This window comes from Cyanistes caeruleus, chromosome Z, assembly GCF_971803275.1.
Source record: "Cyanistes caeruleus chromosome Z, bCyaCae1.hap1.1, whole genome shotgun sequence".
Classification (NCBI taxonomy): domain Eukaryota; kingdom Metazoa; phylum Chordata; class Aves; order Passeriformes; family Paridae; genus Cyanistes; species Cyanistes caeruleus.
In genome coordinates, this window is record NC_141732.1 from 36,482,026 (window position 1) to 36,500,945 (window position 18,920).

The 18,920-nt window shown below is 37.0% G+C and overlaps 2 protein-coding genes across 6 annotated transcripts in view; one reads left to right on the forward strand and one right to left on the reverse strand.

Moving 5' to 3' along the window:
* Window positions 1–11,294, reverse strand: part of RNF170 (ring finger protein 170) — a 56,504-nt gene extending 45,210 nt beyond the window's left edge. The window contains exon 1 of the mRNA XM_086868188.1: window positions 11,276–11,294. The gene's annotated coding sequence lies outside the window, so the exon portion shown is untranslated. The remainder of the gene's footprint in view (window positions 1–11,275) is intronic.
* The window catches only part of HOOK3 (hook microtubule tethering protein 3), an 87,133-nt gene that overhangs the window by 3,500 nt on the left and 64,713 nt on the right, over window positions 1–18,920 (forward strand). For all 5 annotated transcript variants that reach the window (XM_086868178.1, XM_086868179.1, XM_086868181.1 and 2 more), the window contains exon 2: window positions 10,268–10,353. In XM_086868178.1, the coding sequence (XP_086724304.1) occupies window positions 10,268–10,353 (86 nt within the window). The remainder of the gene's footprint in view (window positions 1–10,267; window positions 10,354–18,920) is intronic.

Below are 18,920 nucleotides of genomic sequence, written 5' to 3' on the forward strand. Positions count from 1 at the left end.
ACTTTGATAATTTACGTGGTTTGAATTCTTTGACCTTCCCTACTTTTTGTCTGAAAAATCTCCTCAGTACCGTGCATCTCTTGTGTTGTGGCCTGTGCCCAACTGTAAAGATTTGAGTATGATTATTATGAAGTATAGAGACCATGTGACCATCTACTGAAACAGATTGCTCAAGAAGGCTGTTTGCAGATGCTTGTTAGGCACCCTATTCAAAGGGGAGTTTACTGGGGAGGCTGTTTTTCCCTGCTGTCCAGTTACATTCTTTTTAGATTATGCTGTTCTCGATCCTTGTGCATTTGCATTTTTAAGTACTCTTCTATTTTCTTGTAGATGCCAAGATTGTAGGCAACTTGCTACACCTGTTTAAATTGTTTCTTCTTCCACTCCTTGGCCACTGACCATGAAGTTGTAGTGTTTCATTTTCTTCTGATAATGTAATTGCATCAGCATGTCTTACTTCTTGAAAAATATGTTTTTCAGGAGTGTTTGATTGTGCTGATGATGACAATGAACCAAGATAACTGTTCTGTTTGAATACAATGTGTGGCTGTTCAGAGGGCAGAAAAACTCAAACTTGTCAGCAATCATGGAATACGGCTTCAGAAACCTGGCAGATCACTGTAACTGATCTGTAACTAATATGAAAGACCAGTAGGCTGAGCAGCCTTTTTTTATGTTTTATGACCTCTTGCTAAGATAGTAAACAATCTGTTGCTCCAGATTTTAGAGAGATAGCTGTCTATGACTGGGATATTCTGAGTGCAACATTCACCATGTTTGAAGGAGCTGGAGTGTCTAGCACCATTTTTGGGTAGTAGGGATTTTTTTACCGTATTGCTGAGAGGACAAGCAGAAACAGAAATCTCTTCAGGATTATATTGAAGAGCAGGTGATAGAAGACTGATAACATAGGAGTACAACAATGAAAGGTAATAGGGTACGATTTCTATGCGTTCCTTGCCATCCCGCCATCTTTTAAGTCTACCTGAGAAAGAATTTGGAGGTGCAGACATTTTTCATCATATGTGCATTTTGACACTGTTAGATTTTAATTCTTTTGGTCCTTGTCCCACATTCTGTTCTTTTTCCTATGTTTTCCTTACTGAAGAGCTGTTCTATACAGTGTACATTTACAGTAGTTGTCTGATAAAAAAAAATTTCAATATGATTTAGTATGTGCTCAATTTCAGTTCTCAATTCTGCCCCCTCATTTTTTGGTGAGGGGTTGCGAGATGTTGCTTGGAGAAGAAACAGACTTTGCTGCTATGAACTGTGAACCTTAGAGAATGTAAAGGAAACAACTTTTCTGTTAGCTTGTTAATCTTAAAGTGGGAGGTGTGGTGAGAAACCTGTTTCTGTCTTCTCAGAAATACTTAAACACAGATATTTCAAAGAAATGAAGTCAAACTGTGATTTTTGTACAATTGTCTGTCTTAATTGTGACATTCTGGGGCTTGTAAACTTTGAGATAATATTCTGTCATTCTGTTCTTCCTGGACCATTAGAAATCTTAGCTGCAGTGTATTTGACTTCTATACAGCAATTGTAGACATTCAAATTGAGCATTGGGCCTCTTCCCTCTCCCCTGCTATGCAATTGCATTTGCTGCTCTCTCATTTCTTGGCTGACTCTTTAGTATGGTTGCTTAGAAAAGTCTGCCTAAATTTGGTTTGTTAAGTGTCCCAGAACCTAAGTCTGGGGTTTTTTAATCAATTTAATTTGCAAGTCCTAGTAATTAATTAAAAAAAAAACCCAAACAACAGCGAGGTTATTTGCCACATGGCAAACAACGCTAGCACAAGGTTACGACAGGAATGCGTGGTTGGAAGTGAGGGGAAGAGAGTAGTGGTGTCCTTGTGGCTTTTGTTGCCAAGAGCCTGGCAGGTCCTGCCATACAGGAAAGGCAGGGGTGTTAACTCTTTCTCTTTACCACTGGTTGTCGTTTCCTGCCCTGCGGAGTATGCTTGTATTGTTTTTCTGTCTGTCTTTGCCATATGTGACTTAAATCATTCCATCTCATGAGCTCCTTAGTATTGCTCATTCAGGGCGGAGAACAAAGAGAGAGCACGGAAAGGAGAAGGGTTTCGGTGAACGGAAAAGCTGTGTAAAGATAAGAGTGGGGGAGTCCAGCTAGGACTCCCCTCCTGCCTGTGGCAGGCAGAAGCTTCTGAATGGATACAAAGATGGAGTTGTGTTACAGTGGACTAGCTGGGGCCACTAAAGGATGGGAGCTTATCAAAGGGGGCGCACAGGAAGTGTTGCAGGTAGTGGAGCAAGTATTGCACAAGAAGATGCATTGTAAATCTGATGATAATGTTCTTTAGTCCTGGAATTCCCAGGGCTCTTTCATGCCATTTAGCTGCAAGCTTCTTTGCAAAAGTGTGTCATGCTGGAAGTGTACTCCTTTGTATCCTTTGTGACCCTCCCATTTTAAACTAAGTCTCTCAAGGTAGCTAAGTTAGGATACTTAAACAAGAAATGCATATTTAACCTCACATGCTTTATGTTTTGGGGACATCAGATCAGGGAAATGATTATCTGTAATTTATTCACTGCAGCGTTTCAAAGTATTAAATGAATTACAGCCTTTCTACATTTCAGGATTACATAAGATAAATCTTTGAGTGAACAGTGAATTTATTTGTCATGGCAGCAAGGTATCCATAGTTTCACTTCAGTGTAGGAATAAGTAGAGATAACTGTGTGATTAACTGCAACAGAATTTATGTGTGGGTTTTTTTGTTTCTTGATCTATTTTGTGTGTGTTTGGTTTTGATTTTATTAATTCTACTGCCCTTTTTGTGGCTGGGAAAAAAAGGCTAGGATCACTCTGGCAGGAATAGTGATTTTATTTTAAGGACAATGTCAAAAGATGGCTGCTTGTTACATGGTGGCTACTGCCGTTTTTTAAAGGAATCATTGAATTTGGTCAGCCTCTGAAAAAATATTATTTTGCACAGAGTTCCATGAAGTTGAAGTAATTGTTTGTTGAAATACAAATAAGGAAAAGGAGGAGACTTGAACTCCAAGATATGCTGATTTTTGTGGTGCGCTATATATGTACACCAGTTCTAGAATCTGCTAAGTCTGAAATTTCTTAACCTGGTGAAAACTTAGTGCCACGTGTCTCTTAACCCTGTCTTTTAGCTGCTAAATCTTTCTTACTCATGTGATCCTGTGAAAGCCTGTCTTTCCACACTGATCAGAAAGTTTGTGCAGATGATATTTCAGTAGAACTTAGTGTTCTTGGATTAATTTTCTGTGCTTTCAGAGAAGAGAGCTCTTTCTTTCACCTGTCAATAGAGACCGTTTCTCATCTGAATTGCAGTTGCAAAGGTTGGAACTATGGGCTTTAAATAGTTGTTATTCTTCTTCTGTATTTTGCAAAGAGAAAGCTATAATCTAATTTTTAGTATTTATTGGTTTTGCTTATGTTTTGTTCTGTTTGCTTTTTGTTTGGTTTATTTGTTTGGGATTTTTTTGTTCAAGTAATATTAGAAATACATATAAATTTCTTCTCTAGCTAGCCACTAGCCTAGAAGTTAATCGACTTTACATGGCCCTGTGCCCTCACATAAATGCTATGTCTGGCTGCCTGTTCTTTATTTTAGTATGGATCTGTTTGGGCACATTTGCCTGGTGTTTCTAGTAGTCTAGTAATCTTCATTCAGACTAAAAAGAATTTCACTCTTTTGTTCATTGAACACTGTTCTGCTATTTGTATTGAACACCTACTTTTACAAAGAAGTTTCATTATCCTTCTATGGTGAAACCTTATGTGTCCCAATTCTATGGGCTGGATTACCATCTAGGCTTCTGTGAGTCAGAGTGCTGAAGGCAGAAGATATAATCATACTATATTAAACACAGAAGTAGGATAAGTGTGTTATTTTGTCTCTTCTGGGCAGCTGAGATGGAAATTTTTGCACTCTGATTAGCAGAGGGAGCTACTGGTTCCTGGAAATCATACCATTTATGTTTTGGATCGGTTTTGGTATTTTGTGGGGTTTTTTTGCCATGAGAGTCATAAAAGGCACTTTTAAAGCTTTCTAAAATTCATTTGTGCTTGGCGCAGTGTGAATGTACGTATCCCATAAATGTGGGTGCATTGATTTAATGTTTTGCAATTCTGCACTTTATTAGTAGCTTGTATTTTGAAAAGAGAAAGCATTGACTGATAAATGCTACTTTTAAATAAAACATGATGAAATAGATGAAAGCTTGGAAAGAACCATAGGCTTATGATGCTGTTTAAGGCCTTCCTATTATGTATTATATATATATCTTTATTTTATTTTCTTTACCAATGCTCTTTAGAATTATTTTTCATTGGTTGGCTTATCTGGCTTTCAGCTGAAAACAGGAATACATTCATTTTCACCACAGGAGTTGATAGGTTAGCTTGTCTTCTCATTAATGTTTCTGAAATGGTTAAACCAAAAACCATTCAGACTTGAGACTCTGCTCATTGTATCTTGATGTAATTTGTCATACTTGAACACATCAGTTAGCAGCAATTTAGTGGCAGTGCCAAGACAGTGCAGTAGTAGCTGGTTTGTGCTGTTGTGGCTCTCTCACCTCTAAAATCCTTTAGTAAGTAAGCTTCAGTCAAGGTGTGTCTTTGCTTTCTGCACTGTGTTTCTGCAAAGGAAATACTTAATATCTGAAAAAGTGTCACTTTGAATAAAATATTTTGAGTGAGATATTTCTTGGCTTTGACCTATTCAGGTATTTGGGATTAAACACTATATACATAAAATGAGAGGCAAATTAATAAAATATTCAAGTCCTTCTCCAGAAGAATCCTCACCCTGACCAGTAATGTAAAAACTTTGTCATTTCACTGGTGGCTAATTGAGTAGCTAACATATCAGCTGGATTTCAAAGTAACTTTTTTAATGGTAGTGATGAAAGTCTGACAACCTAAAAATTGGTGTAAACATTCACAAATTCAGATCTTGGAATAAAGCTGCTGCTTGTTAGAAAATCTGTTTCCCCATTGTTTGTTTCATGCAGTCTGCTGTTGTGTTGGAAAGCATGAAAAAACCTCTTATGCCATGACTATGCAGGTAGAAGATAGCAGTGCTACCAACTCTGAGGAGAAAAATGGGAAAAGAAACCTTAGGTTATCCAAAAGGACAAGATCTGCTTTTAGGATGGGAATCCGCTTCTAATTTGAAAGGACTGTTTCAATGCAAGAATTTTACATTTGAGGAAGGGCAACTGTGTATCACTTAATTACCTCACTGTTGTGAAAATAATGGATATTCTGGTTTCTTGTAGGCATTGAACCTGAGTAAATGTTTCAGTGAGATTCTTGCAGATCTTGTAGGTAATACAGGATTAATGTGTAAGGACAGAAGTATCCAACCCACCTTACTCTTCTCTGCCAGTGTGCTCTTTACATCCAACCCAGTGAGGCTGGTTCCTTTCTTGTTTCCTTTCACAGCCACTTCTCCCTGTCTTGTCTCTGTGATTTATTTCTTCTGTAGTGGCATGGCATTGTTCTTGGCTCTGCATAGCAACCAGCTGTAAGCTTGCATAGTCAGTTCCAAAAATATAGGAAAATAGTGGATAAATAATTCTAAAGTGATGGTGTCATGGTTTAACCCTTGCTGGGAATGAATGATCTCACAACTGCTCACTCATTCCACCCTGATTCTCTTGCCAGTGGGAAGAAGAATGGGAAGGAAAAAGTAAACCTTGCAGGTTGACATAAGAAAAACTTAATAATTGAAACAAAATAACACAACAACAATAATAATAGGCTGGCGATAGCATAAATATAGAACACTACTAATAATGAATAGAACATAATACTAAATACGCTAATAACCATAATGATAATAATAGTTAATAATGATAAGGAGAGGGAAAGAGTGGAAAAACCTGCAGAAACAAGCAGGTTGGTCAGAATCTGTGCTTAGTTTGTCCTGCAGCAGTGACTGGGGAGTGCTTTGCTTGGATAAATTGAAAACTGGGTGTTAGTGCTCGGTGTGTTGGTGCTGAAGTAGCCAGTCACACTGTATTTTATCTAAGAATCACTAATTTCAGGTACTATTAGAAAAGAATACCTAAGACATTTATTACATAACTGCATCATTAATAAAAACCAAGCTGTGTATATAATCACTGTGCAATGAGCAAGTCTTTCATTATCCTTTAGTGTTGAGAAGGAAAAGATCATTGAGGATCTTTTTTGTCTTTGATGTAGAATTGGTTTGCTTTGTTTTTTTACTTTTTTTTTTTCCCATCAAGTTTTATGGGATGCTGGATTCCCCATCACATTTTTATCCTGGTTTTCACCTACTGTCTTTGACAGCTGAGTGTTTGTCCAGTTCACTAATCTTCATACCAAAAGTATTTTTTCATGAAATACATTTTTGTATCCCTAGCAACTAGCAAATCCTCACTACTCATATATGTAATCAGGAACTGTAACTTAAATTTTCTAAGGTATTGTCTTCCTGAAGAAATTATTTAGTCCCCAGTGGCAGCCACCTTTGCATTGTAACAGTCACCTGTTAATTCTTATTCTAAGGTTTGTATAAAAATTGGCTGTTCATGTGCATGTGGATCAGAGATCTGGGTTAATATTTAATAAACTTAAAGAACCCTTCACTCTCATTGCATATTTGATGGAAGGTGTGAAAGTGTACCGGACCTAGTGATTGAGCCAAGTGGCTGGGGTTTTTGACTTTACCTCTTTCTTTTCCCCAGAGTCTTGTGTGATAGGATCATAGAATAGTTTCTCTTGCAAGGCACCTTTAAATGTCAAGTAGTCCAAGCCTCTGTCTTTGGGTAGGGACATCTTCAACTAGATCAGATTGTGCAGAGCCTGGCCCAGCCTTACTGGGGATGGGGCATCTACTACTTCTCTGTTCAAGTGTTTCACCATTCTCATCATAGAATAATTCTTCCTTATCTAGTCTGAATCTATGATTTTTCAATTTAAAACAGTTACTGCTTTTCTGGTTGCTACAGGGCCTGTTAAAAAGTGTGTTTACCTCTGTCACAGCCTTTCCTCATAGGAAGAAGGCCCTACGCAGGGCCTGCTCAGCAGGTCCATGTCTTTGTTGTACAAACGACCCTAGAGTTGGATGTGGTACTAAGAGTGGTGGGGTCCCATGAGAGAGGAGTAGAGGGGGAAAATCGTCTCCCTCAACCTGCTGGTCACACATGTTTCTGACTAATGTTCAGCCTCTCACCCACCAGCACCCCCAACTCCTCAGAAGGGCTGCACTCAATCTGTTCATCCCAGCCTGTGTTGATAGTTGCCCCAACTCAGATGCAGCACTAGGCCTTGAACTTCATCACATTCATGTGTGCCCACAGAATGATGTGCAAGCTCCATACATCAGTTCAAGAAGTGGGGAGAAAAAACCCAATAATCATAACAGTGAGCAGGAATTAATTTTCAGTCTTGTGGAACTAACAATGAGGACTGTATTGCAAGCACTCAAGAGGTAAGAGCAAAAGAGCAGTTCCTGCAGGAAGGGAGAGAAATCTTCCAGAAGGGGATACATCACAATGCACAGGAAGAGCACTGTTTTAACAGCTGTCACTGAATAGCTGTTTAGAGACACACACACACACACACACAAATTTGCTTCTTTGTCTCCATAGCTCTGTGTCTTGCCACATTCTTGTCATTTGCTACATACTTATCATTGTCTCCCTTCTAGAAAATGACCTCCTCTTTTTCTAGAGGTGTTTAACACATCGTAGAACCTGCAGTGGTATAGCAGTTTAACTCTGATTGAAAAGGTACATTGTGTAAGGTTTTTTTAAGAAAATTTGTTGCTTTTGTATCTCTGAGGGATATGAAAAGCATATAGTTCTTTATTTTTTCAGATTTTATAAATATTTTTCAGCATAAATTTGACTCAATTGAAATATAAATGCAAGGATATTTATTATAAAATTTAAATGTGTATGAAGACAAAAGTCACAGTAGTTCAAGTCTTTCTTTCTGTTCTATGAAAAATATTATTTTCCTCAATGGGAATCTTGCATATGTGTCTATGGGAGGAAGAAAGAGTTCAGATAGGTTACCTCAACCTCAGTGACAGTTTTGACCTTTTTTCTATGTGAATTGTTGGGGAAGTATGATAAAATTACATACAAAATAGGAGAAAATGTGCATCTTGTTTTTCTGTAGCATTTAGAAATAAGTTTAGTCATCTTTTTTTGACCATCAATGTAGTGGTATCATCTACATACGCTTTTATTTAGTCAAGGAAGTGTTTTGTATATCAAGTTGCAAAATAAATCTAAAACACCCTGGTTAGTTTGTACTCTGAAGACATTAATTATGGTGCTGTTGCTTATTTGAAAAGAACATTTAACATGGTCTACTTCTGGAAAACCATAAGCGTAGTAGTTCTTAAGTGATTTTTTTATTGGCTCTTGTGCAGCAAAGTGATTTCAATTTTCATTATTTAAACATATAATATGCAAAATTAGAAAAAGAGTTTTCATTGGCTGTGCTTGATAAAATTATCTTTTTAGCATCTGGAACTTCAAGCATAAGCATCCATAATGTCATTGCAGCCCTTTTTGTTGTAGCTGTAAGTACTATTTATTGTTTAATATGTTGCTGAGTTGGGAACTCAGAATTGTCTCTGTATTCCTTCAACAGTGTTGCCACAAATCAGAGACTACTGGTAAATTCGATTTTCTGGGAAAACAGCAATTCAGTATTACATCCTAACATGTTATGTTATGTTTTCATGCATGGGTGTTTTTCCTCACCCGCCCACTCTGATTTTCACCTAGTGTCCTGACAATCTATGATGGCTTCTTGATTTTCTAGAGAAGCAGCTGTAAGGTTTTTTAAATACCTCAGACCATGCTGTAAGAAAATCTGAAGCAAACTTCTGTCTGTTTTATATGCCACTCTGTAATTTTTTCATGTGCTGTTGGAACATGGACATCATTCTTTACTAGCAACTGGTCACAGTTGAACTTGATCAGGAAACATCCTCTGAGAGCTCAATTTTTGACTCTTTATGGATATAGTTGGTTTTTTTTTTTTCCCTAGCTGAACATTAGGCTTTTTTGCCAGAATAAAGGAAAGTTCACCTAGGTGCTTGTACTCCAAATTAATATTAAATGGCATTGCTAGAGTGCTTATGTATGACTTATTGTACCTCACATGACCTAAAGAGCTTATCCCTATTCCAAAGGTATGAGGAGAATTTGGCTGTTGTGCACTTGATTTTTTGAGAGCCTTCTTAGAGAAAGAACTTCAAATTTTCCCACTGAAACATGGATTGTCTTTTATCATAATACACACATATAAAGGGTATTTATTGGGAAATGGCTAACCACTGTTACTCTTTCAAATGCCACTAAAGCGTGAATGGTTGTACATTATGTTCAGAAAAAAAATGATAGATGTATCTAACGTTTATGTAATCTGAAGCTGCAAGTGCTCTTGTAGACTGTCTTTTGCATATGAGTGTGCTTTCTACAAATAAGCCCTAGCTTCCCCTAAGAGGAGAATAGTAGCAGAGAGCACTAGGCAGATACCTTCCAAGTAATACCATCAAAATTATTTTTAAAAACTCATTCACATAATTCAAAAATAATATTACTTTAAATTAAATTATCAAATAAGTTAAACCAGTTAAAAAGATTGTCCTGAAGTAGACTGATTCTTCTCACCAGGAGAGCAAGGAAGCGAAGAGCTTTGCTGTGGATTGTGATGCCTGTCGCTGTGTTAATACAGCAGCATGAGGTATTCAGAATTCTGGTGGTGTATAGGCCAATTAAAGTTTAGCAGCATTGTGTTCTACTCTTCCATCTGATAGGAGGGAATAATCAAGTTTGGAATATGCATGTCAGTCTACATTTCATCTTCTCATTGTGGGGAGCTGATGAGCATTCAGTGGGATCAGTGTTCCTTCTAAAAACTGGTTTTCATACTTCTGTTGATTGAGAGAGTGTATTTGGATATATGCACATGAATATATGGAAGTACTTGAATGGATGCACTGATGACTTTCAGTAAGTAGAAAATGCAGTAGGAAGTTTGCCTTTTGGTGAATGTAATAGTGATTTTTGTAGCAGTTTATTGAGAAAACAAGGATATTAAGCTTTGTTCATTTCTTTGTTGGCTATTAAATATAAAGTTTTTTAAACCTAACATGTACAGTAAATGTGTGAAGTTTATTCTGTTTGCTATTTGGTAGAATTTTTTTCAAACTCTTGAAAGTCCTTGACATTGAAGGAAATGAAGGTAACTTTTTCCTTTCTGCCACAGATCCAAACATTTAATGTTGAGGCACCATGCCAGACCGTGGAAGACTTAACAAGTGGGGTTGTGATGGCCCAGGTTCTTCAAAAAATGTAAGTAATTGTTTACTTAAATACAGATGGATGAATTAAATGCACATTTTTTTATATCCGTACATTTTTATATATTATATATGTTTTACTGTGGCAGATATTCCGTAAGGATGTGGCTTAGATGTTACTTTAAACTGGAACATGGCCAGTGATTTTTTTCCTTGTAGTTTATGAATAACTATCTTAAATGAAAAAAAAAAAAGTTTTGTTTTAGAGAAGAGTTTTATTCAAGTGTGGACTTACTGGGAAGTAAGGTAAATTAAAACTAAACTTTGATTCACACTTAAAATTGAAATCAGTGTAAGATAAGATAATTGGCCCTGACTGTTGTTTGAAACTATAGTCAGTAGTGTTAGAATTAGTTTAATGTAATAAAACTTCCATGATAAACTGAATGAAACTGTCAGTTTAATTGTTAGCAGTTGAAAGTATTTTTCAGTTTGTTTCCACTACCCCTTGTCTGTTCACAAGACACCACTGAGATTATGTGAGAGCATAAAGAAGAAGGAGTCATCGGGTTATTTATACACAGGATTGATTAGATCCTACTGAGCCTTCTCTTTTTGAGGCTAAACAAACACAGCTAACTCAGTCTCACCTCATTTGACAGGAACTGCCATCTGTTAATCATCTTAACTGCCCTTTGCTGAATTTCCATGTATGTCCAGTTGTCTCTCTTAGTAGGGAATCTTGGATGCAGCGGTTTGGATATGGTTTTAACAGATCTGAGCAGTACCTCCCTTGGCCTGCTGGCAGTAATCTTCCCAACAGAGCTCAGGTTGTGGTTGGCCCTCTTTGCTGCAAGGACACATTGCTGGAGCATGTTCCACTTGGTTTCTGCCTAGTTTTTCGTCTGCAAAGCTGTTTTCCAACCAGCTGGCCCTCAGTATGTACTGGTGAATAAGGTTTTGTTTTTACCTACCTTTTCTGAAATGTGTAAGGTTCCTCGTAGCTTCTTCTCCCAGCTTGTCAAATTTCTCCTAAATGGCAGCACAACTATCAGGTGTGTCAAACACTCCTTCCATTTTCATATTATATGAAAAATTACTCTGTCACATTATCTGGGTCCTTATTAAAGACATTTAATACCATTGACCCCTTGGATATGCTGCTAGTGAACTAATTTCACTGATTTCCAGCCTCTGGCTGGATTTCATGCTTCTGAAACCTTTAAGCCTAGCATTCCAGCCATTTTTCAGCCCACCATGCTATCCTTTTACCCCTGTCATGCTTCATCAGTTCTTCTATGAAGATGTCATCCTGATCAGGCAGTCTATAGCAGGAATCTGTAACAGTGTCACTCATGTTTATCTGCTTAGTCATTCTGACCAGTAATCTCTCAGCTGGCTCATATCCATTCTAAGACAGAGCTCATGCATTCCCTCTGATCTGTTGCAGGAAGGGCGTCTCTCTGTCACTGCCTTCTTAACTTGCTCTTCCTCAATAGCCTGTATATGTTCATGGCAGCAGCCTTAGTATGTGAGCCATCCTACCACAATTTCTTGATCCCAGTGAGACTGTGACCTTGTTAACTACATATAGAACTCTGTTTCTTCCTATTTGTTCTCCATGCTGCATGTTTTAGTACACAAGTGCCCCACATACGCATCCAGTCTTCCTGATTCCCAAGAATGAAGCTTTCCCCAGTCCTGTATTTATGTGCATATGCTTGGTGTGATCCCATTTTCCCTGGTTTGTTGACTATGAAGTGTCTTTCGTTCATATCATTCCTCATCCCTAGTTCTTCAACAGAGTCCACTACTTTGTCACTTAATGTTTGTTTTTCTCTTGTTCCTTGTATAAAACTGTTCTTACCACTTTGGCCAGCCTGTCTGAGAAGATGTGTCTGCCCACCATAGTCTGGTGGATCCCATCTCTTCCGAGCAATCCTTATTTTAAAAAGGATTTAATTGTTGTCAAAACCAAAACTTTGTTGCCAGCAGTATATGCCAGCTGTTTGTTGATCTGTATCAAACCTCCTTCTCACTAACTGGTGCAACAGGGGAGAATACCTCTTGAGCCTTGACCATAGCTTCCAAAGCCACATAATCACACTTGGCACTTTGCAGGTTTCCCTGGCTGTACAGCTTGTGCCTAGGTGGAAGAGCTTTCCTCCTAGTGAGAGAAGCAGCTGCCAGTTCACCGGAAGAATGAAAAAGGGGAAACGGGAAATCTCAATCTAGTCAAATATTTCAAAGCAAGACTTTTTGGCATGTGGTTCTGAGATACTGTTTCCAGCTGATAAACTGATATTTTAAAAATAAATATACAATACAAATATTGCATTTCTGTAGCACGATTTTAAAATACATAAAGATCACCTAAACAATTTAGAATTCTTTCTTTATGTCCTATGTAATAATTTGAACATGCCAAAATTAGTATTCAGCTATCTTACTTTATGATAATTGTGCTTCACATTTAACATTTTGCATAATTATCTAATGAACAGACATATTCTCATGCTGAAATTTAGCAACGGTATTGCTAAATCTTGACTGCATTCCTGTTGAGATAAACTTTGAAGAGCAGCAACAATCTGATCTTAGACTGTAGTCTGATCTTGGCAGGAATGATAGCGTGAACAATCTCTAAGAGAAAATATTGCTTTTTTTGTTCTTCTTTGTAAAACAGAATAAACACAAGATAAGTAGTATAAGATGTGTAACAGACAATTAGTCTTAACTGATTTTTGAAGTAGAAACCAAGGATTGTAGAATAGCCAAACATTTTTTCTTTACCTGGACATGAGTTTAGAATATAGGTCAAATACAGGGATCAGCATTTGTATAATTGACTAGAAAACTGACCAGGAGCATGTTGACAAAGCCATTTAAAATATTCTTTCTTGAGAACAAAACCAAATTCAACACTAGCAGTGAAATCCTCCTTTGATCCTTTGGACAAATGCAACAGGAAGAATACTTTGCTGGGAGTCAGGGCATGTTCAACAGTGTGAAGCAAGCCTAGGTTTTTTTTCTTTTTTCTTTTTATGTCAGCAGCACTGGTTCCCACTCTGTCCCAGGAAATACAGTCATGTAGAAGACAATTTTTGCAGGAACACAGCTGCATACTTAAGGTTATTTGGAAAACTCATGCAGTGATGCTAAATAGCAAAGAGCAAGCCTGAAAGCACCAGGTCACTGTCTTTGACATGAAAATCTCTCAAAAAATTAATCTTCAAAGGAAAAACATGTTGTTTTGACTACAGACAGAACTTAAATGCCAGTTCAGTTATTCTATTGAGAAGGATAAATAACTGTTTTTGTAATTTGTGTTCCTTGAAAACTGGGTGTTTCTTTGGATGGATGCTTCCTATTAAAGGTTCTTTTTAAGTGTGCATTCATTGAGCCTAATAACAATGGGATGTTAATTAGGTAAAAGAAGGGAGGGGAGAGTTCTGGCAACTTTATGTGCATCAGGATTTTACTCTAGTAAATGAATTAATTTAAAATAAATTTAAAAATTAGTTTAAAAAATAGCTGAAAGAGCAGATTAATATATCCAGTAAAGAAGAGCACAGATGAAAATTTAAAGATGTTGGAGTGGTCCAGTGATCTGGATAGATTTCCATATAGGGGAGTGAGGGTGGCATTTTTTCCAAAAAACTTAGAGGTCTGATAGTGAACTCTACCATTTCTATTTTTTTTTCCTTTGATCTACCTTCATAGGAAGAGTCCACTGGTACTTATGAGGATTGGAGATAGTAGGTCATGATGAAGAACAGTTTTTGAGAGATCCCTAGCTCAGGGAATTAGTTGTTTTAGACATACATAAAACTTGCACACAGCAGAACTGTAGGATCTATTGTCAGAAGAGAAGAGGAAGAACATTGCTCATCAGTTGATAAAAAGCAGCTGTGCCTTGTGCCAAGTAGAAGGGGTTAATAGTTTTGTCTATGGTTCTTAATTTCTAATACATCATCGTCAGTATTTTTTGCACTCACAGTAGCAGCCCATTTGTAGGTAAGTGCCAGGCATCACAAGAAATGTAGCAGAATTTTCTTTAACAAAACTGCTGGGAGAAGCTGTGAGAAGAAAAGGTTACAGAGGAAGTTACTGACACCTTCAGAAGCTTTTCACTGTTGATGCAGTGTGTGATAGCAAACTGAAGTCATGTTCTAGGTAACTGAACATGAACATTTTGTGTGCAGTCTCAGCTGTTAAAAAACAGGTGTTACTAAATTCCTGAAGGACATTTTTTTTCCTTTGTAGCATTAAAACTTTATCTACGAATTTCAGCTTGAAGTTAGACTGAATGTAATTCTCTAGTGCTAACTGTATTATCTTGGAAGAAGAAATTCAGCCTATGCTTTAGTTTATCTTTTGTGTGTTACTCTGTAAGATTCATTGTTTCTATTCAGATGTCGTGATCCATTGGACTAGTATTGTTCTCTTTGACTAGCACTGATGTGAAATACAGTAAGATAAAATGCCTCTACACATTCAGTGTTGATGATTAATTTAAAGGGTGTTGTACTCCAGGAGTAAAGGGTAGAAGCAGAAGAAAATGTTTAATTTTTTTATGAATAGACTGTTGGCCTAAAATTGTGTAGCTTGTGCTGGTAGGAGTGCCATAGCTCACTTCTGAATCACATCCTTTTTTTTGTGTAGCCTGCACTGATACTACTCATGTTTTCACTGTCCACTGATATCCCTAGAATAGCACCATTTCCTGTTTTATACTACATTTTAAAATCTTCCTTTCATCCCACTCTGGAGATTGTTTAATATCAGGTGTCCCTCTTGTTTTGATTCTTTCTTCCTCAGTCATACTGGCCCTGCTAAATGTAAGAAATGGTACATATTTTCTTTTGTTGACTGTGTGTTGTGCCCCTCTCAATGAATTATTCATTTGCTATATTATACCTCGCAACACACTCTCTATTTTTTGACACATGCAAAACACAAAAGTCATGCTTTTGTATATCACTGGGGGAGGGAAATTTTGTAAACACGTTTTTTGAAATAGCTTACTGTACCACTGTTAAAATGAGTAATAATCATGAGTTATACTACATGCTCTGTGGGTTGGTTTTCTTCAGAAGAGTATTTCTGTCTCTTGGCATCTGTAACGCAGAGAGATGATTGCTTAAATAAAGGAAAATTTGCATACAAAATAAGATGGAGATGGTATAAATGAGCACTGCTGAAAACATCACATGAAGTGATAAAGCATTAACAACAGCATAAGTATCTTGTGCTCTGAAGAAAAGTCCCAGTTATCTGCAGTACTACTGAGATAGTAGGCAGCAATCAACTGATACACAAATACCTTTCTAAACCTGAAAGTTATCCAGTTCTAGAGGTTATATAAGTTTGGATCTAGGCTCAGGAGCTTACTTATTCAAAATAATTCATTATAGTTCATGCACAAGTCATCTCATGGTAATGAAGATTGTACAGTCAGTTTTCTGATAGTTTAGCTGCCACACATTTTGGTATTTGCTTGTGATGCTTTTTCAAACACTGTAAGAAGAATGCTGTTGCTTCCAAATGAAATGGCCGAAGGTGGTTAAATAATTCTGAATTTGATTGAATCCTGACCCCCAAAAATATAGTGAAGGGAGACTTGTTTGAAGGAAGTGCTGTGAATGACCTAACATCTGGAAGCCCCTTTTAAAAAATTTGTTTAGAAATTCTTGTGGAAAAGTTGTTATTTCGGGTTTGATTTCCAATAGTTTGTTATGTAGAGAGAACATTGCTGTTGGTATTAGTAATGAACTTTAATTAGACTTTTGAAGAGAAAGAAAATTATAATGGTAGGTGATATAGATTAAGGAAAAGGGTGATCGTTCTAGATTTGATTTGTGTTGATACCCAACTTGTTGCTTTTCTGCTTATTGTATTCCTAGCGAAGTGTTTTTGCAATGTGCTATTAATTACTGTATAACCTGTATAAAGGTTCTCTAAAAAGAGTTGTTAATGCTGTTTTGACCACTGTTACCTGATATTGATTTCAACTGGATTGCTTATCAGCTGTTGGACCCTTGGATACTTCCATGAAGTTTGTATACATACAAACAAAAAAAGCAAACGGGATCTGTGGAAGAGGACTACTACACTGAGTTTAGATTTATTTCTCAGAGACCTTCCTCAAGTATGTCTAATGACATATCTAAGGGTTTAGGTACCCTATGACTTTCATCAAGACTGTAAAAGAGTTGCTGGTACATGTGTTACTTAATTACAGTAGTAGCTGAGAAAAGCCGCTTAGTTTCTGCTGAATTTAAGACTTCCAGAGTGAAGTGAGTTGGACCTAACTGTGAAATCTTTTTACTGTCTCTCAGCTGATGCCCTTAGTGGTGCTGTTATTGTTGAAAACTGGATATGCAATATCAGCTACCCATTCAGTCCAAATACAATTTTGCTGTTTATACTTACCTACATTGTTTCTGAGAACCAATACTTACCATGAAAGTGGTATGTCAAGGATTGATATATTCATGCCACTGAAGCCTTGAAGCAGCTGAAGATAAGTGGCCAAGTTCAACCCTTAAAATTATAAGGCACAATCCTTAAGGGAATCTAGTTGGGTTTTGTTGCTGGGGAAGCACAGGTCTTACCTGCTTTCTTTCTCAGCTGCATAAATACTTCATAATTGTGAGTCTGTTGTTAAACAAGCTTGCTTGTATGTTGGCAATTCCCAGAAGATCCATTTGACAGTCTTTAGGGTGTCTTTTGAACCCCACATCTAAAATGGAATTGGAACTGTCATTCTTTTAAATAATTCATTTGATGATTTTGCTGTGATTGAGTGTAAATTAGGCAAATGAAAGCTTTTTAATTAAGGATTTTTGCAAGAAGGGTTATTTGTTTCTTGTAAAAGTTGAAGGTGAACTTTCTTTATATGTCAGAGACCCTACATATACTTGAATCAGTCATTCTTAGGTTTGCTTATCTTCTTGTGGCAGAGAGGCCGTAAAAGCTATTTAAAAACATGTATTTAAAAAACAGATGATAGTCTGGATAACACATTGCTTTTTTTATTTTGTAATTTAAGTTTCTGTCATCTGTGCTAGAACTGTACTCTTTTTGAATGGAAGCAATTTGTAATCATCAACTTAACTAGTAATTAAAGCTGTTCTTCCAGATATATGTTTGTGGATGCCATGTCAAGGGAAATGAAATATGCTGTAATCTTCACTGGAGTCTGTAACAAAGTGTGTAAAAATGGCAATGAAAATGTGTCAGTGGAGAAACATTGCTGTTTGTGATCTTCCTCCACTGCTGTGTATTGTAGTTGTAATACAGCTTGCAGACCTTGAAGACACTGTAGAGAAGATGGAATACAGCATGTGCTACGCATCAGATGCAAAACATGGCTGCAAAGTTTGCGCTCTAATAAAAGTACTGAAATAATTGCTGGTTTGCAGTATATATGATATAGATGTTATTTGAATCTCCAGGCATATTCGGAGTTTTCTTCAAGTTTTGCCAAAAGATCTCATGGCATCTTGCCCTTAAAAAAAGAGCTCAGTCCAGAATCCTTCTATGTGTAAAAGCTGCAGTGGCAAATCTCATAGTAATCAGTGGCAAGTGCAGCAGTGTAAGTCCAGAAAATAGAGTATTTCACCTGAAATTGTAACACAAAATCTTAAGAGCATTTTGCTAACAATAGAAAGGGTTTTTTCGCTCTGACTGTATTAAGTTTTTATGTTGGATGAAATATGAGCCTTTCTTTATGTTTTCCTCTTCCTTTAAACCAGTTATATGGAATACATTCTTTCTCCTTAATTCTGATTATAGTGTTTCCAAATTCTCTATGATAAAGGGAAAGTTTGACTGAACTGAGCAGTAGAAAATGTTAGCCTTTTAGATGATCTTTGAGCTTGGCAGCAGGAGAGGGAATCTCAGGAGATGTCTTAAAGAAGCAGTTTGTGGAAGATGCTTGGAGAAAAATTAATAGGGAGAAGTCCATAGAGATAGAAGTATACTCTGCAAGCAGTAGAAAAAAGAAAAAGCACTGTTCTTTTTCTTGATTGCCTTGTCATAAGTGCAGAAGATAGAAAAACTTTGGAGGAAGGGTGTTCACAAAAAGATTTGGGTAGGGTTGCTGTGAAAAGAGATTGTCAAAAACTGATAGTGTTTGGTAGATGAAATAGTGAAGTGTGTTCTTAGTCATAAAAACTTGAGGAATGCTTCCTGGTTCTTCTTGCTGCATTAAGACAGCGTATGTATTGTTCAGTTTCAGGCTTTTATTTTAGAAGTTGAATAGTTGCAAGCAGTGTGCAATAGTAGGGATCCATAATATGTGGAAAAGTAATAATTTTTAACACTTTTAAGACATGCAAGTAAATATTGCTGCAGCACCAGAGGAGAAATTAAGAAGTAGGACTTACAAGGGGAAAACTGGCAAAATGCATTCAAAATACAAAGAAGCTTCCTCAGCTGCTCATGGCACACAAATGAAGCTGTGCTGTCAAGAGGGTGCAAGATCTTCGAAAAGTGAGTACTAACACAGTTTTGAATGACTATATTCAGGCAATGTGTCAGATACAAGAGGTAGTAATTTAAATGAATTCAATCCTGAGATAGGAGCTTCATGACTAATGTGTACTCACAATT